Consider the following 25,426-nt stretch of genomic DNA (forward strand, 5'->3'; position numbering starts at 1 on the left):
GAGCCAGTCCAAGATGCCTATAATGGTTTTAACAAGGAAAGACAGCATATTCAAAAGCAAACACAATTTCTGAAGGGTCAAGAGGTGCTCACAGTATAAGAACTCAAAAGACTAGGAAAAAAAAAGAGAAACCTTTATTTACAACCATGGGAGTCCCACAGGAGTACACAAAACACACAATGTGCACACACACAAAATGAACCTTTTAAGTCAATACCATGCGTGCTCCTGGCCGCATGCCACCCCTCAGTGCCCTATTCGCACCACCATCACGGTGACGTTGTCGGCCGAGCCCCGCTGCACCGCCTTGTTGGCCAGCCTGTTGCAGGCTGCTTCGTAGCGGGCATCGACTGCGGACTTCCCTTCCCGGGTCTGGATCTTCTCATCCTACCAGATGAGAAACGGAATGAGTGGAGTGACTCTGCACCCTGTCACCTTCCTGAGACATTACTGCCAGGAAGAAGAGCTGCTCTGGTCTCCATCAGGGCTGGCAGGACAAAATGACCAGTGAGTTAGTAGGCAGAGTTCACACTGAAAAAGGGCACAAGGGCCGTCCCACAAATGGGAGGAAACGGGGTCTCAGGACTTCTCTGAAAACTAAGACACAGTTGGGACAACAACCACCCCCGTGTGAGATTTCTCACCTCAAGACAGGACAAGATGAAGTTCACGGCTTCTTCTGGGGTAAAGACCTTGAAGAGCCCATCACAGGCCAACAAAATGAACCTACAACACCATGGAGAAATATAAATGCGTTTTAGGTCCAACCAAAAAAATAAAAAATAAAAAAAGGGCCTGGAGATGGAGATAAAATAAGTATTTGTGCAACTATTCAAAGGCTAAGGTTTTTTTTGTGTTTTTTTTTTTTTTGAGATGGAGTTTCACTCTTGTTGCCCAGGCTGGAGTGCAATGGCACAATCTTAGCTCACTGCAACCTCCACCTTCCCAGTTTAAGTGATTCTCCTGCTTCAGCCTCCTGAGTAGCTGGGATTACAGGTGCCCGCCACCACGCCCGGATAATTTTTTGTATTTTCAGTAGAGACAGGGTTTCAACCATGTTGGCCAGGCTGGTCTCAAACTCCTGACCTCAGGTGATTCACCTGCCTCAGCCTCCCAAAGTGCTGGGATTACAGACATGAGCCACAGCGCCTGGCCAGGCTAAGATTTGTTTAAACCCACTTAATTTCCGAGACAAAGGTTTAAACTACTTAAAAGTATTTGTGGATAGGATGTTATACATCAAAACTGAGACCATCCTTCTCTTCACAAATTAACAGAATTATTAATTACCTCAAACACTAGGTGCTGCACTTTCCTAGACAAACTCAAGAAAAATCACTGAATAAAAACATGGGTGTTGTGGTAAATATACAAGAATTTGTAACACCATAGGCCTTACACCACTTACAGACATAAAGCTGAGAATGAGCCCAGCCTCGGTGAAACATCCTTGGGGGCACACTGCACAGCTTGGGGCTGCATCCAAGTCCAAGGCCCAAGAAGGGGCAGCTGTGCATGTTCCTGTGTTTGAAAACCACATGCTCTCCCTTTCAGAATCAACCCCCCTCTAGACTGTCCCTGGAATCTTTCTGAACACCAATGGATTCAATGTGACAGTTCTAGTTCTCCTGGCATTGGGGGTGGGGAATATGCTTCCCCACAGCTTTGCGGTATAAGCCACCTTCCTTTTCTCAGTAATATCTGTGTCTTTTTGTTGTTGTTGTTGTTGTTGTTGTTGTTGAGGCGGACTTTCGCTCTTGTCGCCCAGGCTGGAGTGCAATGGCATGATCTCGACCACTGTAACCTCCGCCTCCCAGGTTCAAGTGATTCTCCTGCCTCAGTCTCCTGAGTAGCTAGGATTACAGGCGCCCACCACCATGCCTGGCTAATTTTTGTATTTTTGGTAGAGATGAGGTTTTGCCATGTTGGCCAGGCTGGCCTCAAACTCCTGACCGCAGCTGATCCACCTGCCTCCGCCTCCCAAAGTGTTGGGATTACAGGCGTGAGCCACCACACCCAGCCTGTTTTCCTCTTTTGACTAGGCTTTCACTCAGCCACTATTTGCTAAGCCTATCATCCATGCTAAGAACACAGTGGGGCCTAGTCCTGGCAGGCTCCCGCCCCTTCCAGTGTCCTGAAAGTCAGACCCTCAATAACCAATCACATAGACCCATGATTACAACCCAGGAAGGGGAGCTAGGAAGCAAAGCAGAAGGTGCATCATTCAGAAAACCAGAGGAGATGGCTGCTGGAAAGATGATGGAGGACTCCGGGGTACGTGAGAACATGACACACACACTGAAGGAAGATGTGGAGAATGGGGCAGTGGCTCAAGACAAGGCCAAGCAGGCGAGTGCCAAAGCAAGGCACGTGCTCTTCATCCGCAGCATGGGGCAGGACTCAGAGCAGCACTCAGAGGACCACCCCGCCACCGTGCCGCTAGTGTCCCTCGCCTCCCCTCATCAACTCAGTGCTGTGAATCCTGCTTCCGGGAGCTTTCCTTCACCCCCTCCTGCTACTGCCTTAGTTCAGCCCTCACCATCAGGCCAGGGCTGCTGCACTGCTGCTCACGGGCCTCCCTGGCCCGACAATACCATCTTTAACAATCACCTGTTGAGACCTTGCCCTCAGCCAGCACGGTGCCGTACCCTTAGGCATGGAGAACAGGAGATGAACAAGTGAACAGTCTTTCTCAACCGATCCTGGCTCTGTGTAAAAACGTCCTATGATTCTCCACCAATGATCAACTAAAATTCAAACTCTCCAGCATGGGACTGAGGGCCGGCCCTTCAGGATCTGCCCCCAAAGTACCCTGCTATCACTTTCCCACCACTCCCTTGGTCCTTCAAGCGCCTGTCTGGCCATGCTTTCACACTGTCACATTTTAATGCCTTACTGTGTGTTCCCTCTGCCAGGAAGGCCCTTCTCCTCTGACAGGGATACCCCCTTCCCCTACTGCCAAAGACCCCAGCACATGGCACATGCCTAGGACACACTGGACTGCAGCTGCCCATCCCCATGTGTGTTCCCTACCACTGCGACCCCACCAGAGCAGAAACCACATTCTGTTTATCTCTGCATCCCCAGGGCCTAGCACCATGCACACCTTCCCTCCAACAAAAGCTTGATACAAACTGGAAGAAGTGAGGAAGAGAAATAAAGCCACATGCACACACACCTGTGCCTCTTACAGGGCCATTTTACCTGTCATTGGGGGTCAGCTGGCAGCGTCTGATGTCGGGCACAGAAGTGACACCGCAGCGCTTGTACTGCCCGTCCCCAATGGAGCGGGACACTTCTAGCACGCCCAAAACACGCCCATCCCTAAAATGAGAGGAAAAACATTTCAGACTCTACCTGACAGACTATGGGCCCACAGTACTTAGAATCTCACCTTAAAAGCAGAGAATGGAAGTGTGAAAGATACAGACTGTGGAATTCACATTATTAACCAGTACTGACATTTCTTGATCTCAAATATGCAGGGGTGTCTAGGCCATTAACTGCTGCCCTGGGGTAGGGACCCTAGCCAGCTGCACATGGGTGGGAACAGCACCTCCAGTGGCTGCCAAGCAGTACTGCCCAGCTTAACCTTCAATAGGACTCAGCAGTTCTCATCACACACCTAGGTTCAAACTCCAGAATCGGATTTGACTGGACTGGGTAAAGGAGCTTGGCAGTGTTTTTGTATCTTAAAGCTCCTTGAGTGTTTCCCACATGCAGCCAGGGTTAACAATAGCTAGAACAGAGGGATATTTTGTATTTCAATCTAATTAGATTTGGAAAATCCCTGAAAGTGGCTATTCCTGGATTGTGGTGCACACGTCCTTTGCATCAAGTACAGGTATGGTTTAATGTTAATGTAAATGACTGTATCCTGCATAGCATCATAGTTTCACCCATTCTATTTTTAGGTGAGGGGATATGGAGGAGATGGGCGGTGATCTACAAATGGGAAGAGGCATCTAAGGGACAGTCCTATTGCCAAGGAAAAACCATTTGGGGGAGCCTACTGCCCCAAAAAACAATTCTGGTCTAGGCTGTAGCACTGTTGCCTTAGGCAGCTGCAAGCTCTTTCCCCTTCAGGCCCTTGTTTGTAAAGGCAAGGAAGAGAACCATACTCAAAGTGTGGGAGAGCACTCCGCAAATGCCATGGCTGCACATGGGCGTTTAGGATCACCATGGGGCTCCCAAATCATGGACCAAGCAAGCTCAGGAGATGCGGTGCAGATGGCTGCACATGGTAGAAAATGCTTCCTGGGCTGCTGTCCTAAAGGCAGAATTCAGCCTGGCCCTTCTCTGGGCCCCCGTTACCCTCTCAGTGGCTCACAGTTCAGTATCCGTAACAAACATGTTTTTTTTTCTTCAAAGACTTCTGCTGGTATCTGCAAAAAGCCTAGCGATCTTTTAGGATACAAACTGTTAAACAGCAAGAGGAAACAGAGTGCACGGGGAAGAGTTGAGGACTGAAGATGGGTGGGGCACTTGGCCTTAAGAGTGCCACTTCAGGAAGCAGCTCACAGTGTAAGTACTATGAAAAGCCAACAAAGTACCGCTCCCATGACCAGGTGACTGGGTGTCTGGTGTGGATTCCGGCCATCCCAGTCATAAACCCATCCTGTTTCAACAAGATTAAGATTACAATGACCACCTCTGCAATGGCAGGTCCCAGAAGACCAAGTAGCTACCAGCAGCTTCTGGTACTGCACAACACAGTACAGAAAATGTGAAACAATTCCTAAGTCTAAAGAAGGAAAACATGAGCAGCACAGGAACTGCCATCTCTCATTCTCTCTCTTTTTTTTTTTTTTTTTTTAGAGACAGGGTCTCCCTCTGTTGCCAAGGCTGGAGGGCAGTGGTGCAATCGCTCTCGCTGGGCTCAAGTGATCCTCCCACCTCAGCCTCCTGAGTAGCTAGAACTACAGGTGTCACCAAGTCCAGGTAAATAAAAAAAAATTTGTTTGTACAGATGGGGTGTTGCCTAGGCTGGTCCTTAAACAATTAGCCTCAAGCAGTCCTCCCACCTCAGCCTCCCAAAGTGCTGAGATTACAGGCGTAATGTGGCCTCATTCTTGTTTTCAAAGTTCCACGTACAGAGTAGTAATCTTACATTCACTGAACTGCTAGAGTAACAGGAGAAAGCACAATGGGCAGAATGATGGATCCCAGGAAAAGCGTCTGGTAATGATAAGGCAAGCTGCCCTGGGACTATGCCTACACTCAATGCAATGTCCTACATAGGATGTGCACATTCAACTACCTGTCAGTTCAACAAAGGCCAATCACAGAGTCCCAACTCTGAGATCGAGCATCACACAAGGGTAAATCCATGCCGCCTGTTTTGGAAACTTTGGTACAAGTTCAAAGGGATCACCACTGATGAAGCTGGTCGGGACTCAGCCCCAGCAGCCCCACAGGCTTCGTACTTCCCAGTCTGCTTTATCCATTTCACCGGAACTCTTTTTTATTTTTAAGAGAAAGGGTCCTGCTATGTTGCCCAGACTGGAGTGCAGTGGCTATTCACAGACATGGTGGCGCATTATAGCTTCAAGCTCCTGGACTCAAATGATCCTCATTCCTCGGCCTCCAAGTGGCTGGGACTACAGGCGCATGCCACCAATACATACTCTATCCATGTCCATTTCTTAGAAAGTCTGTACTACTCTAGACACAATAGAAAGCTGTCTGTTTCACAGCAGGTTCTCCCCGTTGCCCAGTTTTCAAAGTTCAAACAAACTGCCCAAAGTTCATTCTCTTTCCCCTTCCCTCAGTTTCCCCCCACTCCCATAATTACAATGCTTAGCAAGTAGTGGCTTTTTTTTTTTTTTTTTTTTTTTTTTTTGAGACAGAGTCTCACTCTATTGCCCAGGCTGGAGTGCAGTGGCGCGACCTCGACTCATTGCAACCTCTGCCGCCTGGGTTCAAGTGATCCTCCTGCCTCAGCCTCCCAAGTAGCTGAGATTACAGGTATCTGCTGCCGCGGCAGCTAATTTTTGTATTTTTAGTAGAGATGGAGTTTCACCATCTTGGCCAGGCTGGTCTTGAACTCCTGACCTCGTGATCCACCCGCCTTGGCCCCCCAATGTGCTGGGATTACAGGTGGGAGCCACCGCGCCTGGCCAAGTAAGTAGCATTTTAAGTCTCAGCCTACCAAGCCAATCTGCCTGTCGCTTGGTACCAGCACTCATTAGGACTGGCCTCCTGCCCTTACACACTTCCAACTTTTGCTTTGTGCTGCTTTATTTCTCTTCTGTTTTCTGCCAACCAGAAAACCGTTTTCCTACTGTGGGACAAGCTGTTCAACAGTGTCTTCAGATCTTAGCTATTTTTGTTGATATTTTCTGTTCTAATTCTTTCTCCAGAGAGAGAGAGAGACTGGGTGAGACTGAGACATTCTACTACTGGTGTGTTTAAGGCTAATCTGGCTGCTAAAGGCAGCTGGAAGCTGCTTGGTCTTCAGCTCCTCTTGCATGTCAGTAAAAGCAAGACACAGCTGGTCTCAATAAACAGACTATCCACAAGTGATGTTTGCAAAGTTAAGGCTGGGAGGTGGAAGCTCCATCTCCTGACCATCCAAAGACTGGTGGATGCCTAAATCCAACGTATTAATACAAGGAGTGCTACAGAGATAACCAAAGGTACAATGCTAGAACAGTTACTTTTAGTTATCAGAGGCCTGCACTTGATCAAGTTCTAGGCACACAGTACTGACATTTAAATTTAAATGCTATATGTAAACTTCCCATCTGTTCAGCTGCCTTCCTTGTAAAATAAAAATAAAACCTGTCTTAATCTTCTCAGAAAAATTCACTGCGACATAGCTACCTTCAATGTAAGAAAGTAGAAAAAAATAAGAATGCACAAAGATTTACATACTTTTGTTAAGAAATACTGGAAAGAATCAAGAAATAGGATGAAGGGGACAGGGATGAAAACATGACATCTCTAAATGTCTTTTTACTCAATTTAGATTTTGAAGCATGCAATAGGGAGTTTTTCATGTTTTTTATTGTGGTAAAATATACATGACATTTACCATCTTAACCATTTTTAAGTGTACAGTTCAGCAGCATTAAATATATTCACACTGTTGTGTTATCAGTACCACCATCCATCCCCAGAACCTTTTCTATCTTCCCAAATTGAGATTGTTTCCATTAAACACTAACCCCACAATTCATTCCCCACAATTCATACCTCACACCCCCCAATAACCACCATTCTACTTTCTGTGAACTTGACTGGTACCTCCTATGAGTGAAGTCCTAGTGTTTGTCTTTTCGCATCTGGCTTCTTTTACTCAGCATAAAGTCCTCAGGTTCATTCATTTTGTAGCATGGGTCAGAATTTCCTTCCTTTTTGAGGTTAAATAATATTCTGTTATATAGACATCTCACACGTTGCTTATCTATTCATCTGTCAATGAACATTTGGGTTGCTTCCCCCTTTTCCCCATGGTGAATGCTGCTGCTGTGAACAAAGGTGTGCAAATATCTGTTTGTGTTCCTGCTTTGAATTATTTCGGGTATATACCAGAGGTGGAACTGCAGATCATATGCTAACTCTGTGTTTAATGTTTGAGGAACTGCCATACTGTTTTCCATAGTGGCTACACCATTTCACATTCCCGCCAGCCATGCACAGGGGTTCTCATTTTCTCCCTGTAATTTATAAAGGGAAAAAAGCCCTTTATAAATTGGATAAACTGAAAACAATAAACTGAATAAATGGAAAACTAATAATATTAATAACCAAAGTGGCAAAATAACCACAGTAAAAACAGTTATTTCACTTTTGCACACAGTGCCAACAGTACTGCTTTAGTGAGGTATATTCTAAGGACAAGAGAACAGCAAGGAACACAAACTGAAGTTAGGCTATTTTTATTTTTTGAGACAGGGTCTCACTCTGTCAACTAGGTTGGAGTGCGGTGGCACAATCCTAGCTCACCGCATCCTAGAACTCCTAGACTCAAGTGACTCTTCTGCCTCAGCCACCCGAGTGGCTGGGACTACAGGCGCACACCACCAGAACTGGCTCCATGGTGCTGTTTTTATTATCTGTACAGATAAGGTCTCACTGCATTGCCCAGGCTTCTCTCAAACTCCTGGCATGGGGCGATCCTCCTGCCTCAGCTTCCTGAAGCACTGGAATTACAGGTGTGAGCCCTCTGCTCCCCTAGTAGTGTTAATTTTGATACTAAGAAACTGTTTTAACAAATAAATACACTGTTGTTAAGAACCAAGATTTCTAGCATTAAGAGAAATGAGCTACAAATATTAAACCAAAGAAGAGAAAACTCTGTAACGTTAAATATGAGTAAGAAATAGCACTCCAAGCTTGCGATTTAAAATGTGTTGTGTCTCCTAGTTCTGCATGTCTTGAGTGGACATAGAGCTAATGACACTCCAACTGAACTGAGCACCCGAGAACATGGATTTGGGCTCTTTTTAAAAAAATGTATTCCCTACACTGATGTAAATCAATTATTATTATTATTTTTCAGACAAGAGTCTTGCTCTGTTACTCAAGCTTGAGAGCAATGGTATGATCTCTGCTCACTGCAACCTGCGCCTCCCAGGCTCAAGCAATCCTCCCACCTCAGCCTCCTGAGTAGGACCACAAGTGTGTGCCACCACACCTGGCTAATTTCTCTCTTTTTTATTTTTTGGTATTTCTTGTAGAGATGGGGTTTCACCAACGTTGCCAAATTGGTCTTGAACTCCTAGGCTCAAGAGACCCACCCACTTCAGCCTCCCAAAGTGCCGGGATTACGGATGTGAGCCACTGCGCCCAGCCTGGATTTGGTTCTTAAACATTAATATACACATATGAAAAGGACACAGGAACCAGCCGGCAGGAGTTTCCACTGGCCATATCTGAAATAAAGTGAGCCGCCGAAAACACCATGACTGTGACTACAACACACTGAGTAGTCAATTGGCACACAGTGATTCACAAAGGAAGGATGGAGGGAGAGAGGCAGGAGTGAAAGAAAAACACTAATTTCCACAACTATAGGTGGACTATCTTCCTTTCAAATTGGTAAAGGACAGAATGAAACATAGACCCTGCTTTTTTAGAAGAATCTATGATGTTCTCTTATTGATGATGAATAAGAAGTTTCTTTACAGAATGCCCACTAATACATGTGAAAAGAATCACAGAATATGAAAATCATCTTTGACATTCCTGATGAAATAATGATTTAGGGATGCTAAGACCATTAGGTGAAAGGTTGACAGGAAACAGAATATTCACAAGATACCAGTGAACCTCCCCAGATTACTTGCTGATGACACAAGGTAACAGGAGCATCCGGCTGTTACCACCGGAGCCAAGTGCTGGGATTTGGCAACTTAATTAAGGGTCACATTATGTGCCTACTGAAGTGAAGGACTACTGAGTATACAGCATCCCCCACAAAACATTGCTAAAAACATCTCATCTGAATCTAAAGAAGGCCTTACACCTAACTTCCAGTTTATAGGAAACATACAGAAATAACACCGTAAAAAAACACGCAGGTTCAGAATGTTGGTGACTCTGTACAACTGCTGGCCTATAACACGGTTCAAAGCCTGGTAAGAAATGAGTCTTGGCAGGGTGCGGTGGCTCACACCTGTAATCCCTGCACTCTGGGAGGCCAAGGCAGAAGGATCACTTAGCTCAGCCTGGAAAACACAGACAGATACCCTGTCTCTACCAAAAAATAAAAAAATAGCCAGGCACAGTGGCACATGCCTGTGGTCCCAGCTACTTGGGAGGCTGAGGCTGGAGGATCGCTTGAACCTCAGAGGTCAAGGCTGCGGTGAGTTGTGATCGTGCCACTGCACTCCAGGCAACAGAGCAAGACACTCTCTCTCTCAAAAAAAGAAAAAAGAAAAAGAAACGCGAAGTCCACGGTAGGCATGAATGCTGACTAGACCCTGGTTTGAAACAAAGATACTTTGGGGATAACTCAGGAAATAAAAATATAGACAGGATATTAGATAACCTAACATAACCTAAGGAAATATTATTGTCTTAGGTGTGAAAATTCTCATTAATTATGTCAAGAGCGTCCTTATCTTCAGGAGATGCATGCTTAAGTATTTAGGGTGTTATGTCATCGTATCTGCAACTTTTAAACAGCTCAACCTGACACACATCTATACAGACTAAACATGACACAATGTTCACTGCTGGTAGATTTGGAAATGTTTGTTTTACTATTGTAAAGTTTCTTCTGTATGTCTGAAAAATTTAATAATAAAAGCTGAGAGTGGGGGAGCCAGCCCTGGCCTCAGGCAGGAGAACAGGCCACAACAGGGCTCTGCTGCTCAGGGGCAGAGACCCAAGCTGCTGGTCTCTTAGCCTGCAGCCCCCCTTCTCTGAGATGAAGGATTCACCCAAAGCCCACATTGTCAAATGATTTCTCTAAGGCATGTAAACACTTCTCTGAAATAGGTAAGGACTGGGATATAGGAAGCAACTGCAACACAACTGGCCTTACTTTCAGCCACAGGACTGTCAGTATCAAATTATTTTCAAGGAGTTCAGGCAAAAGCAGAATGAATGTAAAACTTACAAGAAAGGGGAGAAGAGGTGATGCTTACCCTCATGTTAGAGTCACGTTCTCAGGCATGACTGTCCACAGTAGTTACTAGGACGTAGTTACGGTGGCAAAAACTAGGCAAACAGCACTGCTTGAGGCCTGAAACCAGGCCTATAATCCCATCACTGCTCACGTAAACTGCAGCAACCGTGAATGAAACTGCTTCTTACTAATCCAGGAGCTTTTTGAACAAATGCTAAGGGTTCCAACTACTCTCCAGAAACCTCCCTGTACCACTGACTAGATTCAGCCTGGAGCAATAAAAAAGGCTTCCCCAAATGAATAACAGAAGAGAAACTACACTTCAAAGGACAGGTAAGTGCAGTCTTATACTAAGAGATGACATCTCTCTTATCTCTGGCAGAAAATTTTAATAGTCAAACTGTACAATAAACCAGAAAATACTCGTGGTCTAATTCATAATGCAATGTCCGTGAAGTGGAATTCTAAAGAAAAGACTTATGCCCTCCTTTAGCTGCCTTGGCTAGAAGCAGATAATAAAACCAGAGCAGACATATGGTTTTCAAAGATTTAAAGAGAGAGTGAAATGAAACCGCAAAAGACAGAGCCAAGTAAGACATGGTCCTCTGTGCCAGTTGTTCCCAAGAAGTCCAAAGACATTACTTAACCCATCTTAACTACTTCAGATTTTCTCTCTGGAGAATTCACCTAAAACTGTAACTTATTCAATGCAAAAAGTGACAGTATTTTTTTTTTTTTTTTGAGATGGAGTCTCGCTCTGTTGCCCAGGCTGGAGTGCAGTGGTGTGATCCTGGCTCACTGCAAGCTCTGCCTCCCAGGTTCACACCATTCTCCTGCCTCAGCCTCCCAAGTAGCTGGGACTACAGGCGCCTGCCACCACAAGTGACAGTATTTAAGAAACTTCCTAGGCACAGAGAAAACACTGTGAATGGTAAATATGAATTTGTCCTTTTGCAAATGTAGGGAGGCAAGTTTCCTTCCACTTGGACACGTGAAATCTACAACAGTCACCTACCTATGTCACCAGCGTTAGATCTCAGACAGAGCCTCGTCACACTGAAGACTACGTAACAGGGAAAGTTCTACTCCTCGAAGGTCTCGGGACCCTTCTACAGCCAACAGCCCTCCTTCCCATGAGCTCCTCTCAGTCCCTCGGTTACCTGACGTTTCCTCCAGCCTTCTGTATCCTCATCCGCTCTTCATACTGAGTTGGATTATGCTCTTTGCTGAGGCTTAAGGCTGCATGTTTTTGACTCTCCTCATTATAACGACACAAGATTGCCTGGGAAGATGGAGATTATAATAGTCATGAAATCCAGTGGGCGCAGCATCTAAAGGTACCAGTTGAAGAAAACAATTAACAATGGAATTTGAAGAAAACAGTTAACAATGGAGTTTCACATTCAGCCTCGTGCTGATAAATATAAGTTCAGAGAATCAAGCAGCAAAGAAGTGTCAAAGACACAACAGTTAGGTAGACAGTCGCCCCTGGTTTTGATATCAACTCTGGTGCAAACTCTGCTGAATAACTACAGCCAAGCGCTCACTCTGGCTGTTGTCACATTTGTGACATGAAAGGAAGCACTCAACAAGTATCAAGGTCCCTTTTGGCCTGGAGTCTACAAGGCCAGAGACATGTCCATGAGCCTACGGAAGGCAAAGAGGAGGGCAAGCGTTGTGCATGCTGGCCGAGTGCCAGGCAGGCCGTCCACACCAGTGCCTCCAGGTGTTCTCACCCCTGCCAGGCTCACTGTGTCTGTTTTACAGGAAGACACTGAGGCACTGAAGAATAAGTAACTCAATAAAGTCACAGAGCAGAGCCAGGATTCGAATTTGGGTCTGACTCCTAAGTCTTTATTTTTTTTATTTTTTGCCAATTTTCCTCTTGCTATTTCTGAAATCATGTGGTCTAAACACATGTGGGCTAGCGCCAGTCTACTACAGGGTCACCAGAATATAAACTCCACCAGGCAGGGGCTGTCATCTGTTATAGTCCCTGCCATACCCCTAGCGCTTAGTATTTGATGAATCATCCCCCCACATCCTCCCCCCATCGTGGGGAGAGGTCTAAAGATGCTGCTTAACTGTGGACAGAGTCACTTGGTTCCTGTAACTGCTGAAGGAGTAAGGAGGCCGGCTGAAAAAGTGGCAATGGAACAGAACATAAGGTACTGACGCAGAGGAGGCAGGGTCTGCATCCAGCTTTCCGCAGCAGCACCCTCTAGGCTTTACAGCATCCCCACGACTGTCACCAGGGGGAACACCACCCTGGGCTTTCTCCCTCAGCCAGGGACCGGGCTCAGGGGATGAACAGCACCTCATCTGGTATTTTCCAGCCACAGCTCTCAAGTTACTCTGAAATCACAGTAACTTTGAGAGACAGGGGTTAAAGCTTTTCATTCATTACTGTCCAAGGTCAGAGAAAGGAAATAAAAGAAGATTTAGGCTACTTGCATACTGATTACATTCTGATCCACAGCATCACACACACAAACCACAGGAGGAAAAAAAGAAACAAAAAAGACGGGATCTGGGTTTTAAAGCACAAGTCTATCATAGGGCGTAAGTTCCCCAGAGAACAAACGGCCTCTAGCTGAGCTGCTGTTCCCTTACCCAGAAGTTAAACTGTAGCAGAACACTCTGCAGCAACCCCAGAAGAAAGGTTTCAACCAGACATCATCACTTTAATCTTATTCAACAAGTACTTGCTAAAGTCTTTTCCCCATAAAACGTATTGTCATCTAAGTGGGTGGCTCCAGGGCCACATACCCGACTATCTCCGAGGTTGGCAATATAAAGAATGTTGTCTACAGCCAGAACACACGTGGCAGTGGACCCATCTTTCCAGGCAGGCTTCCTGGGGGGAAACACATCAGAAACACAGTCACCACCAACAGCCTAGCACTTTGAGACTAATTTTCAGAGCTCAATGGGAAGTATCTTATATTTCAAAATGGACCATTTCCTTGATACTTGCTTTTTTTCTGTTTTAGATTTAGCTAATGGTTATAAGAGCTTACTGAGTGCTATGCACTTTTCAGACAGTGAGCAATAGTGTTAAACCACATCAGAAGACTGAAATGCATTTAGGAAAACACCACACACAGTCCACTCAAACTTCATCATCAAGTTATACTTACTGGCTGGAAGCTTGTTTAAGGAACTCTTCATCAGTATGCTTGAAAGTGTCCAAAAGGCATCTCTTCACGGTTTTCTCTACACTGATTACATCTCCTGTTACAGAAGGGCCAAAAGAAAACAATCTCTCAAGGAGGGAAGATTATCCTCCTCCCACTGTCATTTTGGTTTGTTTTTTGAGACGGAGTCTCGTTCTGTCACCAGGCTGGAATGCCGTGGCGCGATCTCAGCTCACTGCAACCTCCGCCTCCCAGCTTCAAGCGATTCTTCTGCCTTAGCCTCCTGAGTAGCTGGGAATACAGGCGCGCGCAACCACGCCAGGCTAATTTTTGTGTTTTTAGTAGAGATGGGGTTTCACCACATTGCCCAGGCTGGTCTCAAACTCCTGACCTCGTGATCCACCTGCCTCGGCCTCCCAAATGCTGGAATTACAGGCGTGGGTCACCAGGGCTGGCCATTTTGTTTTTGTAATTTCTGCACATCAATTGATTTTCAAGCATGATTAAGAATAATCCCTGTTTCTTTTTTTTTTTTTTAATTTTTTTTTCTGAGACTGGGTCTCACTCTGTCACCCAGGCTGGAGTGCAATGGTGCAACTATGGTTCACTGCAGCCTCAACCTCCTGGGGCTCAGAAAATCCTCCCACCACAGCCTCCTGAGCAGCTGGGACCACAGGCACACACCACCATGTCCAGTTAGGTTTTTTTTTTTTTTTTTTTTTTGTAGAGATGGAGTCTCCCTATGTTGCCAGGCTGGTCTCAAACTCCTGGGCTTGAGTGATCTTCTGGCCTTGGCCTCCCAAAGTGCTGTGTGAGCCACCGTGCCCAGCCAGAACAATCTCTGTTTCCTCACATATAACACAGTGCCATTTGAAGTTGGTTTTACTAGTTTTCCAATAAAGGCAAGACACTAAATGAACCCAAAGACAATTCACAAAAGGTGCCTATCATTTAGAATCATGAGAAGTGCCATTCTAAGTCACACCTGCATGGCCGCTACTCCTGGAAGCCTTGGAGTCCACTCCTCAGCACCACTCTTTTAAGACTCATCAATGATTCTCTGATAAAGCCAAAATGACACATCTGACTGCCTCACACAGCCATCCAAACAGCAATAACCAAAATGAGTATCAACTGATTTAGTTCTCAGTCTCACCTTTAGGAAATTTTCTGATTAAGTTCTGATGCAAATTCTGTGCGGCAAATTTTGAGGCTCGAATTCCTCCATGTCCATCAAAAACAGCGAAATATGAAACCCGAGTACTGAAAGAATGAATTGAGAGTTAATCAAATTCTCAACAGCAAAAACCACACTTTTCCATTAAAGCTTTTAAATTTCATCTCAAAGAGTGAACATTAATAAGTCAGAGGAAGTCACACTGGTTAAGACACCAGTCACACACTGTTACAAATGGGAAAAAAAAGGCTTTAACTGAGACAAATATTTAAGTAACTTTCACAGCATTTTATCTTTTTTTTTTTTTTAAAAAAAAATACTTGTGTGTGGGCCAGGCGTGGTGGGTCACGCCTGTAATCCCAGCGCTTTGGGAGGCCGAGGCAGGCGGATCACGAGATCAGGAGATCAAGACCATCCTGGCTAACACGGTGAAACCCCATCTCTACTAACAATACAAAAAAATTAGCCGGGCGTGGTGGCAGGCGCCTACAGTCCCAGCTACTCAGGAGGCTGAGGCAGGAGAATGGCGTGAACCCGGGAGGCGGAGCTTGCAGTGAGCTGAGATCGCACCACTGCACTTCAGCCTGGGTGACAGAGCGAGACTCTGTCTAAAAAAAAAAAAAAAAAAAAACCAGTGTGTGTGTGTGCGTGTGTGTGTGTAGGTGTGGCAGTGTTTCTGGTGAAGACTACAAGACCTGCTAAAGGTCTAATATTCTAAAAGAGCTGTAACACTTTTCACAGTATTTTACATTAAATGTTTAAAACTCACATTTGCTTCAAAGATCAAGATCTGTTAATTCTGATTTTTCACTGACAACAAAACTAAAATTCAGAACTCCGTTCCTATTTAAATCAGATTTGGTTTTAAACATTAACAAACAGATCAAGTTATTTATCGAAAACAGTAAAAAACACAGTCATGCATCACTTAACACAAATGTGTTGTTAGGTGATTTTGTTGTGTGAACATCATAGAACATATTTACACAAACTAAGACAGCGCAGCTTACTGCACACCTAAGCTACATACATGGTAGAGCCTATTGCTCCTAGGCTAAACTGTATAGCATGTTACTGCACTAAATACCATAGGCAGTTGTAACACACTGGTAGTATTTGTGTTATTTAAACATACCTAAACATAGAAAAGGTACAGTAAACATGGTATTATGGCTGAACACGGCAGCTCATGCCTGTTAATCCCAACACTTTGGGAGGTGGCCAAGGCAGGAGGATCACTTGAGGCCAGGAGTTCAAGACCAGCCTGGGCAACATAGCGAGACCCCATCTCTACAAAATTTGTAATCTTATGGGAGCACCGTCATATATGCAGAGTCCACCACTGACTTGATGTTGTTATTCAGCACATGACTGTGTAAGAGCAGGGAGGATATTACAGAATTGTTACTCAAATAAATTTTAAATATCTCATTTTTAAAACCTATCTTACTACTCTTATTCCCATTCCCCTTTCAAATTTTGCCAGAAAACCCACATATATGGAATAAAAGACATCAAATAAACTATTTCAAGAAAAAAAAAAACAAAAATGCCTACGAGAAATGACATTTATTCTAGAGAGCTGCTTTTCTTTCAAATTTTTTGGAATTCCTTTTCAATTCAGGACATCCTGAGCCATGAGAAAAAAACCTCATCTGGTTTATAACTCAGAGCTGTTCTTACTGCCTGTTATTTGCAAGGCATGATTTAGTGTTCCCAATTAAATTTACACTCAAAGGATCTGCCTTCTTGGGCTCCAGAGGTCCCCTTCCTGGTTTTAATGTAAATCCCAGGCTGGGTATGGTGGCTCATGTGAGTAATCCTGGCACTTTGGGAGGCCAAGGTGGGAGGACGGCTTGAGCCCAGGACTCTGAGACAAGCCTGAGCAACTTAAGGAGACACTGTCTCTCCAAAAAATTCAAAAAATTAGCTGGCTGTGGTGGCACATGCCTATGGTCCCAGCTACTCAGGACGCTGAGGTGGGAGGACTGCTTGAGCCTAGGAGGTCAAGCCTGCAGTGAGCTGTGATTGTGCCACTGTACTCCAGGCTGAGCAAGACAGCAAGACCCTGTCTCAATGGGTGTGTATCTTGTCCCCTCTACATATGATCAGCTGCTCTGCAGCAGCCATCACCTCATCTCTATGAGTACACCTCATCTACGGGACAAACGCCATCAGCCCAAACGGCTCCAGCACACTGTATGTTAATGACCAGCTGGTGTCAGTAAAGGTACGTAAGCTATTTATTATGTAATTCTGAATTATGTAACCTATGTAATATATATTATTAAATATGTACTATAATGTATGTTAACAGCCAACTTAATGTCCTACCTTCTGGTTTCTTTTCCTCCAGGCCCAAGAGCTTATCCAGAAGGCTTCATTTTAGTTTGTATAGTTGCAGCTAATTTTTCATTGTCTGTCTTTTCCTTGACATCATTTTGACTTTTGTTCTTCCTGGGCCCTGATTATCTCTACTAGCTCTCCTTGATCACCATTCATACTTTAATTAGTGGCTTCCAACTCTTATCTTCTAGGCCATGGATTAAAAATATTCTCTGCCAGAAGCTGCTCAGTTGCTGGTAAGGAGTAACACACGCTGCAGAGCCATGCCATGGAGCGTCATCTCCCGCTCAGCAGGGCTGCTCAACTGCGACACTACTGACATCCCAGGCTGAACAATTCTTTGTTGTGGGGCTGCCCTGTGCTTCCAAGATGTTTAGCAGCATCCCTAGTCTCTACCCACCAGATGCCAGTAACAACGCCCTCCCGCAATTGTGACAAAAATGTACCCAAACACTGACAAATGTCCCCTGGGCGGGGAGCAAAATCAACCCCAGCTGAGAATCACTGATGTAGAATCAAGTGATGTGTGAGATTTTCTAGTAAATACAAACTAGCCCGTCCAAAATGCCAGTGAGAACCCAGGAGATGTTAATGCCAGCCGGGCTTCCTACATGAGACTCACATGAGGGACGATGGGGGCCTACACTCCTCGGTGATGTCGTTCAGGATGACGTGGGCATCCTGCATCTCCTCCCTCTCACCCTTCCGCTCAGCCACATAGCCCTTCAGACCAAAGATCACCGAAGAGGCTAAGGAAAAGAGAACAAAAAAGCCAATACAAAACTGTGCCCAACCCTCTGGAAACCCTAGTCCCAGAGCAAATGAGAGGGAACCATGACTGTCTGACTCAGCAATATCCTAATGGCACAAACAAATAAGCAATATCCCTTAAGGCATCTCCCCAGCTGCAAGTCTGTAACTAAAATCGGAGCACTGCTGGACAGGGTGAGCTCTAAGAGGTTGCACAGGGACACGAGAGATGAGTCAGTGAGCACAAAACAACTCTGTCTAGGGTATAAGTCAAAGCACCAGGGCAAGGGATGTGCTGCCATCCCAGAGAAGTGAGATCCAAATCAGGGGAAAGGATCATGTGCAAATTAGTCTTGTGATAATTGAATAAGGACAAATGCAGTCAGTTAGACAAATGCAAGTCAGTAGAGTTTGTCTCAAAAGCCCTGTAAGATGCCCTGAAAATACGTATTTCCATGCCATGCTCAAGGCTGGTGAAGAATTTGAACAAACAGTAAGATCGGTTGCTTTTACTTCAGCTGAGGAAGAAAAAGATAAAAGATTCCAACGCAGGCAGAGATCTATTTACATTTAATGGTTAGACTCATTTAAGCTTATTTTCTGATACCTAATGCCAGACAAATAATAAAATGAACACTGTGAAGAGCTGTCTTCTGGGAAGTGACGAGCTAAGCTGAAGAAGACATCTTCCCAGCAAAGCTACAAGTGGGTTTTTTCACATACCTCTGCCTGCATCATACAGCTTTCACTGAGGTAATCTGTGACAAAGGACAATGCAGTCAATGAAAATCCCACAGCTCGGGCCGGGCGCAGTTGTTCACGCCTGTAATCCCAGCACTTTGGGAGGCCGAGGTGGGCAGATCACGAGGTCAGGAGATCGAGAGCATCCTGGCCAACATGGTGAAACCCCATCTCTACTAAAAATACAAAAACTAGCCAGGCATGGTGGAGGGTGCCTGTAGTCCCAGCTACTTGGGAGGCTGAGGTAGGAGAATGGCATGAACCCGGGAGGTGGAGCTTGCAGTGAGCCGAGATGGTGCCACTGCACTCCAGCCTGGGCGACAGAGCGAGACTCCGTCTCAAAAAACAAAAAAAGAAAAGAAAATCCCATAGCTCAAGAATACTTTAGTACCACAACTGAAGTATTCTCTTTAGTTAATACTTTTCGTTTTCTTCCTCACTAACTTTGACAAGTTACACAACTGACTACAAATTTCAACGGCTTTTTCCAGGCTTAGGGAAGCTGCCTACTAAGCTAAATCACGTAATTCAAAGCACTAATTGACAAACTGTGAACAAAGATTGGAAGTCAGAGAGAGATTAGGTGGTCTAAAAACTAACCATTCACTGCAGAAGGCTAAGAAAAAAACCACCTGTATTTTTTAACTCTTGAGGAACAAATGTAGGTTTCCTATCTGATCAAAGGTAGGATCAGAGATAGTTGTACATGAAAAGTAGGAGAAAGCACAGAGAAACTTGGAAATTCATTTGCAAAAAGGGAACCCTACTCATTTCTTAAATACAGACATAAAAAGAAAGTATTATTAGAAAGCTGAAACTGGTTTTGCTCTGGGTTGTTTTAAAATATGAAGTCTAATACATTTGTTTTCAAACTGTCTGAAAACCTTTACAAACTTTCTTTTCCACAAGCTCTTCACTGCCATTCTTCTCTTCCTCGGAGGTTTTTCTCTTTGCGCCTTTCCCTTCATTCTTTACCATCTGGGATATTGACGTGGCAAGAGAACCTGGAAATAAAGTAAAAGCCGGACAGAAACACAGCTGTAGACTGTTGGAAAAAGTCACTAGTAGACTGGGCTTCATCCTAGCACTCAAAGACAAGGTCATTTTAAGCAAGGACTGGCAGACCCAGGCAGATCCAGGAGTTGTGTCTTCATGGTTGGCAGGGTGGGGGGTCCCACAGTGAGAGAACATAAAGTTAAGATCCAGGCCCTGAGTCAAACTGACCCTGCTGAAGGGGTTTGTAAAAGACTTTTCCCAGTGGTAAAAATACATTTTTTTTTTTGGCCTGTAGCATATACATGTTTTTATATCCACAGGCTCTTAGTGTTAAACAAACACTTACAAAATCTGTAAGCAAACTAACATATCCTAATCAAGTTCCAAAAAGTAACAAGTACCCGAAACGGCTCAAAATGAGGTAAATGGCAGCCTTTAAGAACTGTAATACATCCTTTCAAAGGCAAAATAAGGCTGCCACAGCTGTTCCCACTAGCAAAAGGATGAATCTGTACTCAAAGCTAAGGGAATCTGCAGTGTATGTGTTTGAAATGAGAAAAGTCAAGTTTCAAAGAGGTGTGCAACTTAACCTTTCAGTCTCAGCTGTCTTCACCCGTGCTTAACACGGTAAGAATACTGTCATCTCAGAGGGATGTTTGAAAATGGGTTAGGACAAGTAGGAAGAGCATTTGTCACAGTGCCTAACACATCAATCTCCAATAAGGGCAGCTGCTGTCCTAATAAATGACTTGAAATGTTCTCTGCATTTAGGTATAAAGTATGCAATAGCCAGATGCAGTGGCACATGCCTGCAGTCACAGCTACTTCCGGAGACTGAGGCAGAAGGATCACTTCAGCCCAGGCATTTGAGACCTGCCTGGGCAAAGGAGTAAGACGCTTCTCTTAAAAAAAAAAAAAAAAAAAAAAAAAAAAAGGATACAAGTACTTATTTACTTACTCAACCTACTCTTTGCCAGACATTTCTTTTTGTTTTTGACACACGGTCTCGTTCTGTCACACAGACTAGAATGCAGTGGCATGATCATAGTTTACCGCAGCCTCCAACTCCTGTGTTCAAGTGATCCTCCCACCTCAGCCTCTTGAGCAGCTGGGACTGAAAGCAGGAACAACTATACCCGGCTAATTTTTTAATTTTTTTGTAAACACAAGGTGTTTTTTTTTTTTTTTTTTTTTTGAGACGGAGTCTACTCTGTCGCCCAGGCTCGAGTGCAGTGATGCAACCTCAGCTCACTACAACCTCCACCTCCCGGGTTCAAGCGATTCTCCTGCCTCAGCCTACAGCCATGCACCACCACACCCAGCTAATTTTTGTATTTTTAGTAGAGACGGAGTTTCACCATGTTGGGTAGGCTGGTCTCAAACTCCCTGTGTCAGACATTTCTTAGTGCTGAGGAAAAAGTAATGAAAATGTTCCTGTCCTCAAGAAGAGTAAATTAGTTGCACAAGGACCTATTTCTGCAACAGTATAACATAATACACATATGCACCCTGCATAATGCAACACAGATGTTTCCAACAGTATCTCTCCCAAAGGTCCCCATTAGTGTCCTGTGGCTTACTGCATGGGTTCCAGTTTTCCCCATATGGATGTGAAACTATCTCCTTTAAAATTCCAAAACAGACGGCCAGGTGTGGTGGCTCACACCTGTCATCCCAGCACTTTGGGAGGCTGAGACGGGCAGATCATCTAAGGTCAGAAGTTCAAGACAAGCCTGACCAACATGGCGAAACCCGGTCTCTAATTAAAATACAAAAAATTAGCCGGGCGTGGTAGTGCCTGTAATCCCAGCTACTCGGGAGGCTGAGGCACGAGACTCACTGGAACCCAGGAGGCGGAGGCTGCGGTGAGCTGAGATCTCGCCACTGCGCTCCAGCCTAGGCGACAGAGCAAGGCTCCATCTCAGAAAAAAAAAAGAAAAAGGCCAGGCGTGGCAGCTCATGCCTGTAATCCCAGCATTGTGGGAGGCAGAGGCAGGCGGATCATTAGGTCAAGAGATTGAGACCATCCTGGCCAACATGGTGAAACCCCGTCTCTACCAAAAATACAAAAATTAGCTGGGTGTGGTGGCGTGTGCCTGTAGTCCCAGCTACTTGGGAGGCTTAGACAGGAACCTGAACCCGGGAGGTAGAGGTTGCAGTGAGCCGAGATCGCAACACTGCACTCCAGCCTGCCAACAGAGTGAGACTCTGTCTTAAAAAAAGAAAAATAATAAAATTTCAAAACAAATTACGGCTTAGTACATAATCAACTTTTGTAAATGGTTCCTGCCTGCTTAAGAATGTGTTATCGGGCCAGGCAAGGTGGCTCACACCTGTAATCCCAGCACTTTGCGAGGCTGAGGCGGGCGGATCACGAGGTCAGGAGATGGAAACCATTCTGGCTAACATGGTGAAACCCCGTCTCTACTAAAAACACAAAAAAATTAGCCGGGCATGGTGGCAGGCGCCTGTAGTCACAGCTACTTGGGAGGCTGAGGCAGCAGAATGGCATGAACCTGGGAGGCAGGGCTTGCAGTGAGCTGAGATCACGCCACTGCACTCCAGCCTGGCCAACAGAGCAAGACTCAGTCTCGAAAAAGGAAAAAAAAAAAAAAAAAAAAAAAAAAAGAATGTGTTATTGGCGGGTGCAGTGGCTCACACCTGTAATCTCAGCACTTTGGGACTTTGGGAGGCCGAGGCAGACGAACACAAGGTCAGGAGTTCGAGACCAGCCTGGCCAATATGGTGAAACCCCATCTCTACTAAAAATACAAAAATTAGCCAGGCATGGTGGCACACGCCTGTAGTCCCAGCTACTCGGGAGTCTGAGGCAGGAGAATCACTTAAACCCGGGAGGCGGAGGTAGCAGTGAGCCAAGACTGCACCACCGCACTCCAGCCTGGGTGAGAGTGTGAGACTCTGTCTCAAGAAAAAAAAAAAAAAAGAATGTAACTTCTCAAGAAATCTAAAACACTAGGCCCAAGATTATATATCCAAAAAATCAAGCTTGTTAATAGTGTTATGTAAATCTTCTAAATTTTTACTACTTTGTCTTCTGTCCTGCAGATAACTAAGAGACAGCTATACTGTATCTTCATTTCTTCTATTAAATCCCTTAACAGCCTTCTTTGAACATATTAACTTTCCTTTTTTTTGGAGACAGAGTCTTGCTCTGTCACCCAGGCTGGAGTGCAATGGTGTGATCTTGGCTCACTGCAACCTCTGCCTCCCGGGTTCAAGCGACTCTCCTGCCTCAGCCTCCTGAGTAGTTGGGACTACAGGCACGTGCCACCACGCCCGGCTAATTTTTGTATTTTTAGTAGAGACGGGGTTTCACCATGTTGGCCAGGCTGGTCTTGAACTCCTGACCTCAAGCGATCTACCCGCCTTGGCCTCCCAAAGTGCTGGGATTATAGGCGTGAGCCACCGTGCCCAGCCAGAACATATTAACTTTCATTACAACTAAGGGTACTATCTTTATTGGGAAGGTTTCAGGCTACACTGTGAGTGTGAGGATGCTGCAGTCTTTTGGTATGGGTCAATAGCCCTGAAGATTGAGAACTCTTATGTAAGATGACTACAGTACTTTTTCTAAAATACAGAAAATACACCTGCATATGAAATAGGATTACCTGCATTCCCCACTGCCCCCACACCATCTATCTCCCAGCCTCTCCTAACCCTCACCTTCCCCAACCAGAGGAGCTCTACCTAAGAAGTTCTCATGAGACAGAATCATACCTTTGCCACAATGGCAACAGGAATCTGCTCTATTCTTCCCTTCTACTTAATTAGGACATGAAAAGGAACATTTTCAGGAGGAGGTAGAGCCAATGCTACTAGCCTTGATACATATGAGTCAAGCACTCTGTTTAACAAGGCAAATCAGAATAATGGACTCTGAATTTTTAAAAAATGTCAATAACAAAGTTAAGAGTAAATCAGTGAACTCTTAATTCTTAAAGGCAGTTCCAACAATCTGAACCTCAAGAAGTTAATATCACCAGAAAGTGATATAGTATTATCTTATCTTTGTGCTTCCAATTAATGTGCCTGTTTATAGTTTTAGTAAACCTTATGCTGTATTATGACTTAATGTCATCCAAAATCCTGTTAAAACCTATATATAAATTTCACACAAGAGCAAAACACTATATGTATTATTTCCATCAGCACCTTGGATTTTTCCTACCACTTACCTGAATCGCCACTGCTAGCAGGTGGGAGATCATCAAAAAGCAAAGGTCCCCCTGATCCTGAAACACAGCAGAACACTTAGTGAGCCCACAAAAAATATGTAAGACTTAAGTTTCAGAATCCATCCCACCAGGACACCTATGTAGGTTACTGAAATAAACTCAAAACTTTTGCGTCAATCCAGTGGCAACTCATACTGCAGTGAATAATATCTTGAACCTATTTTAAAGTCCTATTATTTCAAAGGAAATAAAAATCTGCCTTAAAAAGTTAAATTGTACTTCAGGTAGTAAAATAAATACTCAAATGAACCAGAGAAAACTGCTCCACATTTCCTCGCAGTACTTCTCAGGGCTAGCGACTAGCAGATTTTTCTGCCTTACCTGATGCCATGGATTCAAAACTTAAAGACAGTCCAACACCTAAAACATCTGTGTGTTGAAAATGGGGGAAAGGGAAAAAGATTGAGACAACTACAATCCCAGGATGAGTAGAGACGTTGACACACACCTGGGAGAGCCTGAAGACTGTACCTGAGTCAGTACTGCTGGCCGGAGGGAGGTCATCAAAGAGCAGGGGTCCTTTCTGAGCTTCTTTCCCTAAAACACAGAAAACCTGTTTAGAGAGCATGGTCATCATCCAGGACAGATTTTCAAAGAGGAAGATCATGTGGTCTCCCCTGCTTTGAGTCAAGTTTGCTATTAGATTCTAATTTTCTCCTTCCTGTTGGGCAAATTTTTAAAAAATATTTTCTTAACAGCTTTTTTAATATGGGCATCTGTTTCCAACAGTTACAGTCAACATAAAAGCAATGATTGATGCCCTAACAGGCATTTTCAGGGCCACTGAATATTTTGAGGAAAACAAGTATTTTCTTGATAATTTCATTATTGAAAGCATGAAACATTTAAAAGTATTTCTTTAAAATAGAATCCTGGGAAGAAAAAAACTGATTCTAGACCAGGAAAACAATACTTGAGACTTCAAGGTAGACATTCAGAAATTTGGGGTGGGGTGGGGTGGGGGAGGGGCCTTCAAAGACCTACAGGTATATAAAAATCCTATTTCAGTAACATTCTGCAAGGGAAGAAAATCTGTTGGAACCTGGTGTCCCTAGCCCCAGCACAGTGTCTGATTCAATAAATAGCTATGGAGAAAATAAGGAGCTTCAGGTAACCAAAGACAGATAGCCTCAGGAGAAAGTCGGGAAACTCTTTTAACAAAAAATGTGAAGCTTTACACTCCAAAAGTATGTCTTGAATGTTTTATGCCCACTTATCTTTTTCCACATAAAATTTAACCACCATTCCTTATTATCCAGCTTTTTGCTGAAATTCTATTTAAGCTATTAGATATCTGAACTGGCACACAAGAATCCAAGTTGAAAGTATACACGTTCACCTCCTGTAAAGTTCAACACACCAACCAAACACACCAGCTTTATCCCACCTCTTGTCCCTCAGAGTCCAAGTATAAAAATGTGCTCATTTAGGCCAGGCGCAG

At 44.5% G+C, this 25,426-nt stretch overlaps 1 protein-coding gene across 2 annotated transcripts in view; it reads right to left on the reverse strand.

The window, feature by feature from the left end:
- Positions 1–112: 112 nt before the first annotated feature.
- The window catches only part of ILKAP (ILK associated serine/threonine phosphatase), a 33,259-nt gene continuing 7,945 nt past the window's right edge, over positions 113–25,426 (reverse strand). The window contains exons 2-12 of one of the 2 annotated variants that reach the window (XM_030803100.1): positions 24,457–24,522; positions 23,926–23,982; positions 19,615–19,734; positions 17,862–17,988; positions 14,873–14,979; positions 13,720–13,813; positions 13,349–13,436; positions 11,740–11,861; positions 3,205–3,324; positions 645–726; positions 113–387 (exon numbers count right to left, since the gene is read on the reverse strand). In XM_030803100.1, coding sequence (XP_030658960.1) covers positions 247–387; positions 645–726; positions 3,205–3,324; positions 11,740–11,861; positions 13,349–13,436; positions 13,720–13,813; positions 14,873–14,979; positions 17,862–17,988; positions 19,615–19,734; positions 23,926–23,982; positions 24,457–24,522 — 1,124 coding nt within the window. In that variant the 3' untranslated portion in view covers positions 113–246. Of the gene's footprint in view, positions 388–644; positions 727–3,204; positions 3,325–11,739; positions 11,862–13,348; positions 13,437–13,719; positions 13,814–14,872; positions 14,980–17,861; positions 17,989–19,614; positions 19,735–23,925; positions 23,983–24,433; positions 24,523–25,426 lie in introns of both variants that reach the window. The other variant, XM_030803101.1, reaches the window with a different exon arrangement.

This window comes from Nomascus leucogenys, chromosome 22a (assembly GCF_006542625.1).
Source record: "Nomascus leucogenys isolate Asia chromosome 22a, Asia_NLE_v1, whole genome shotgun sequence".
Taxonomy (NCBI): domain Eukaryota; kingdom Metazoa; phylum Chordata; class Mammalia; order Primates; family Hylobatidae; genus Nomascus; species Nomascus leucogenys.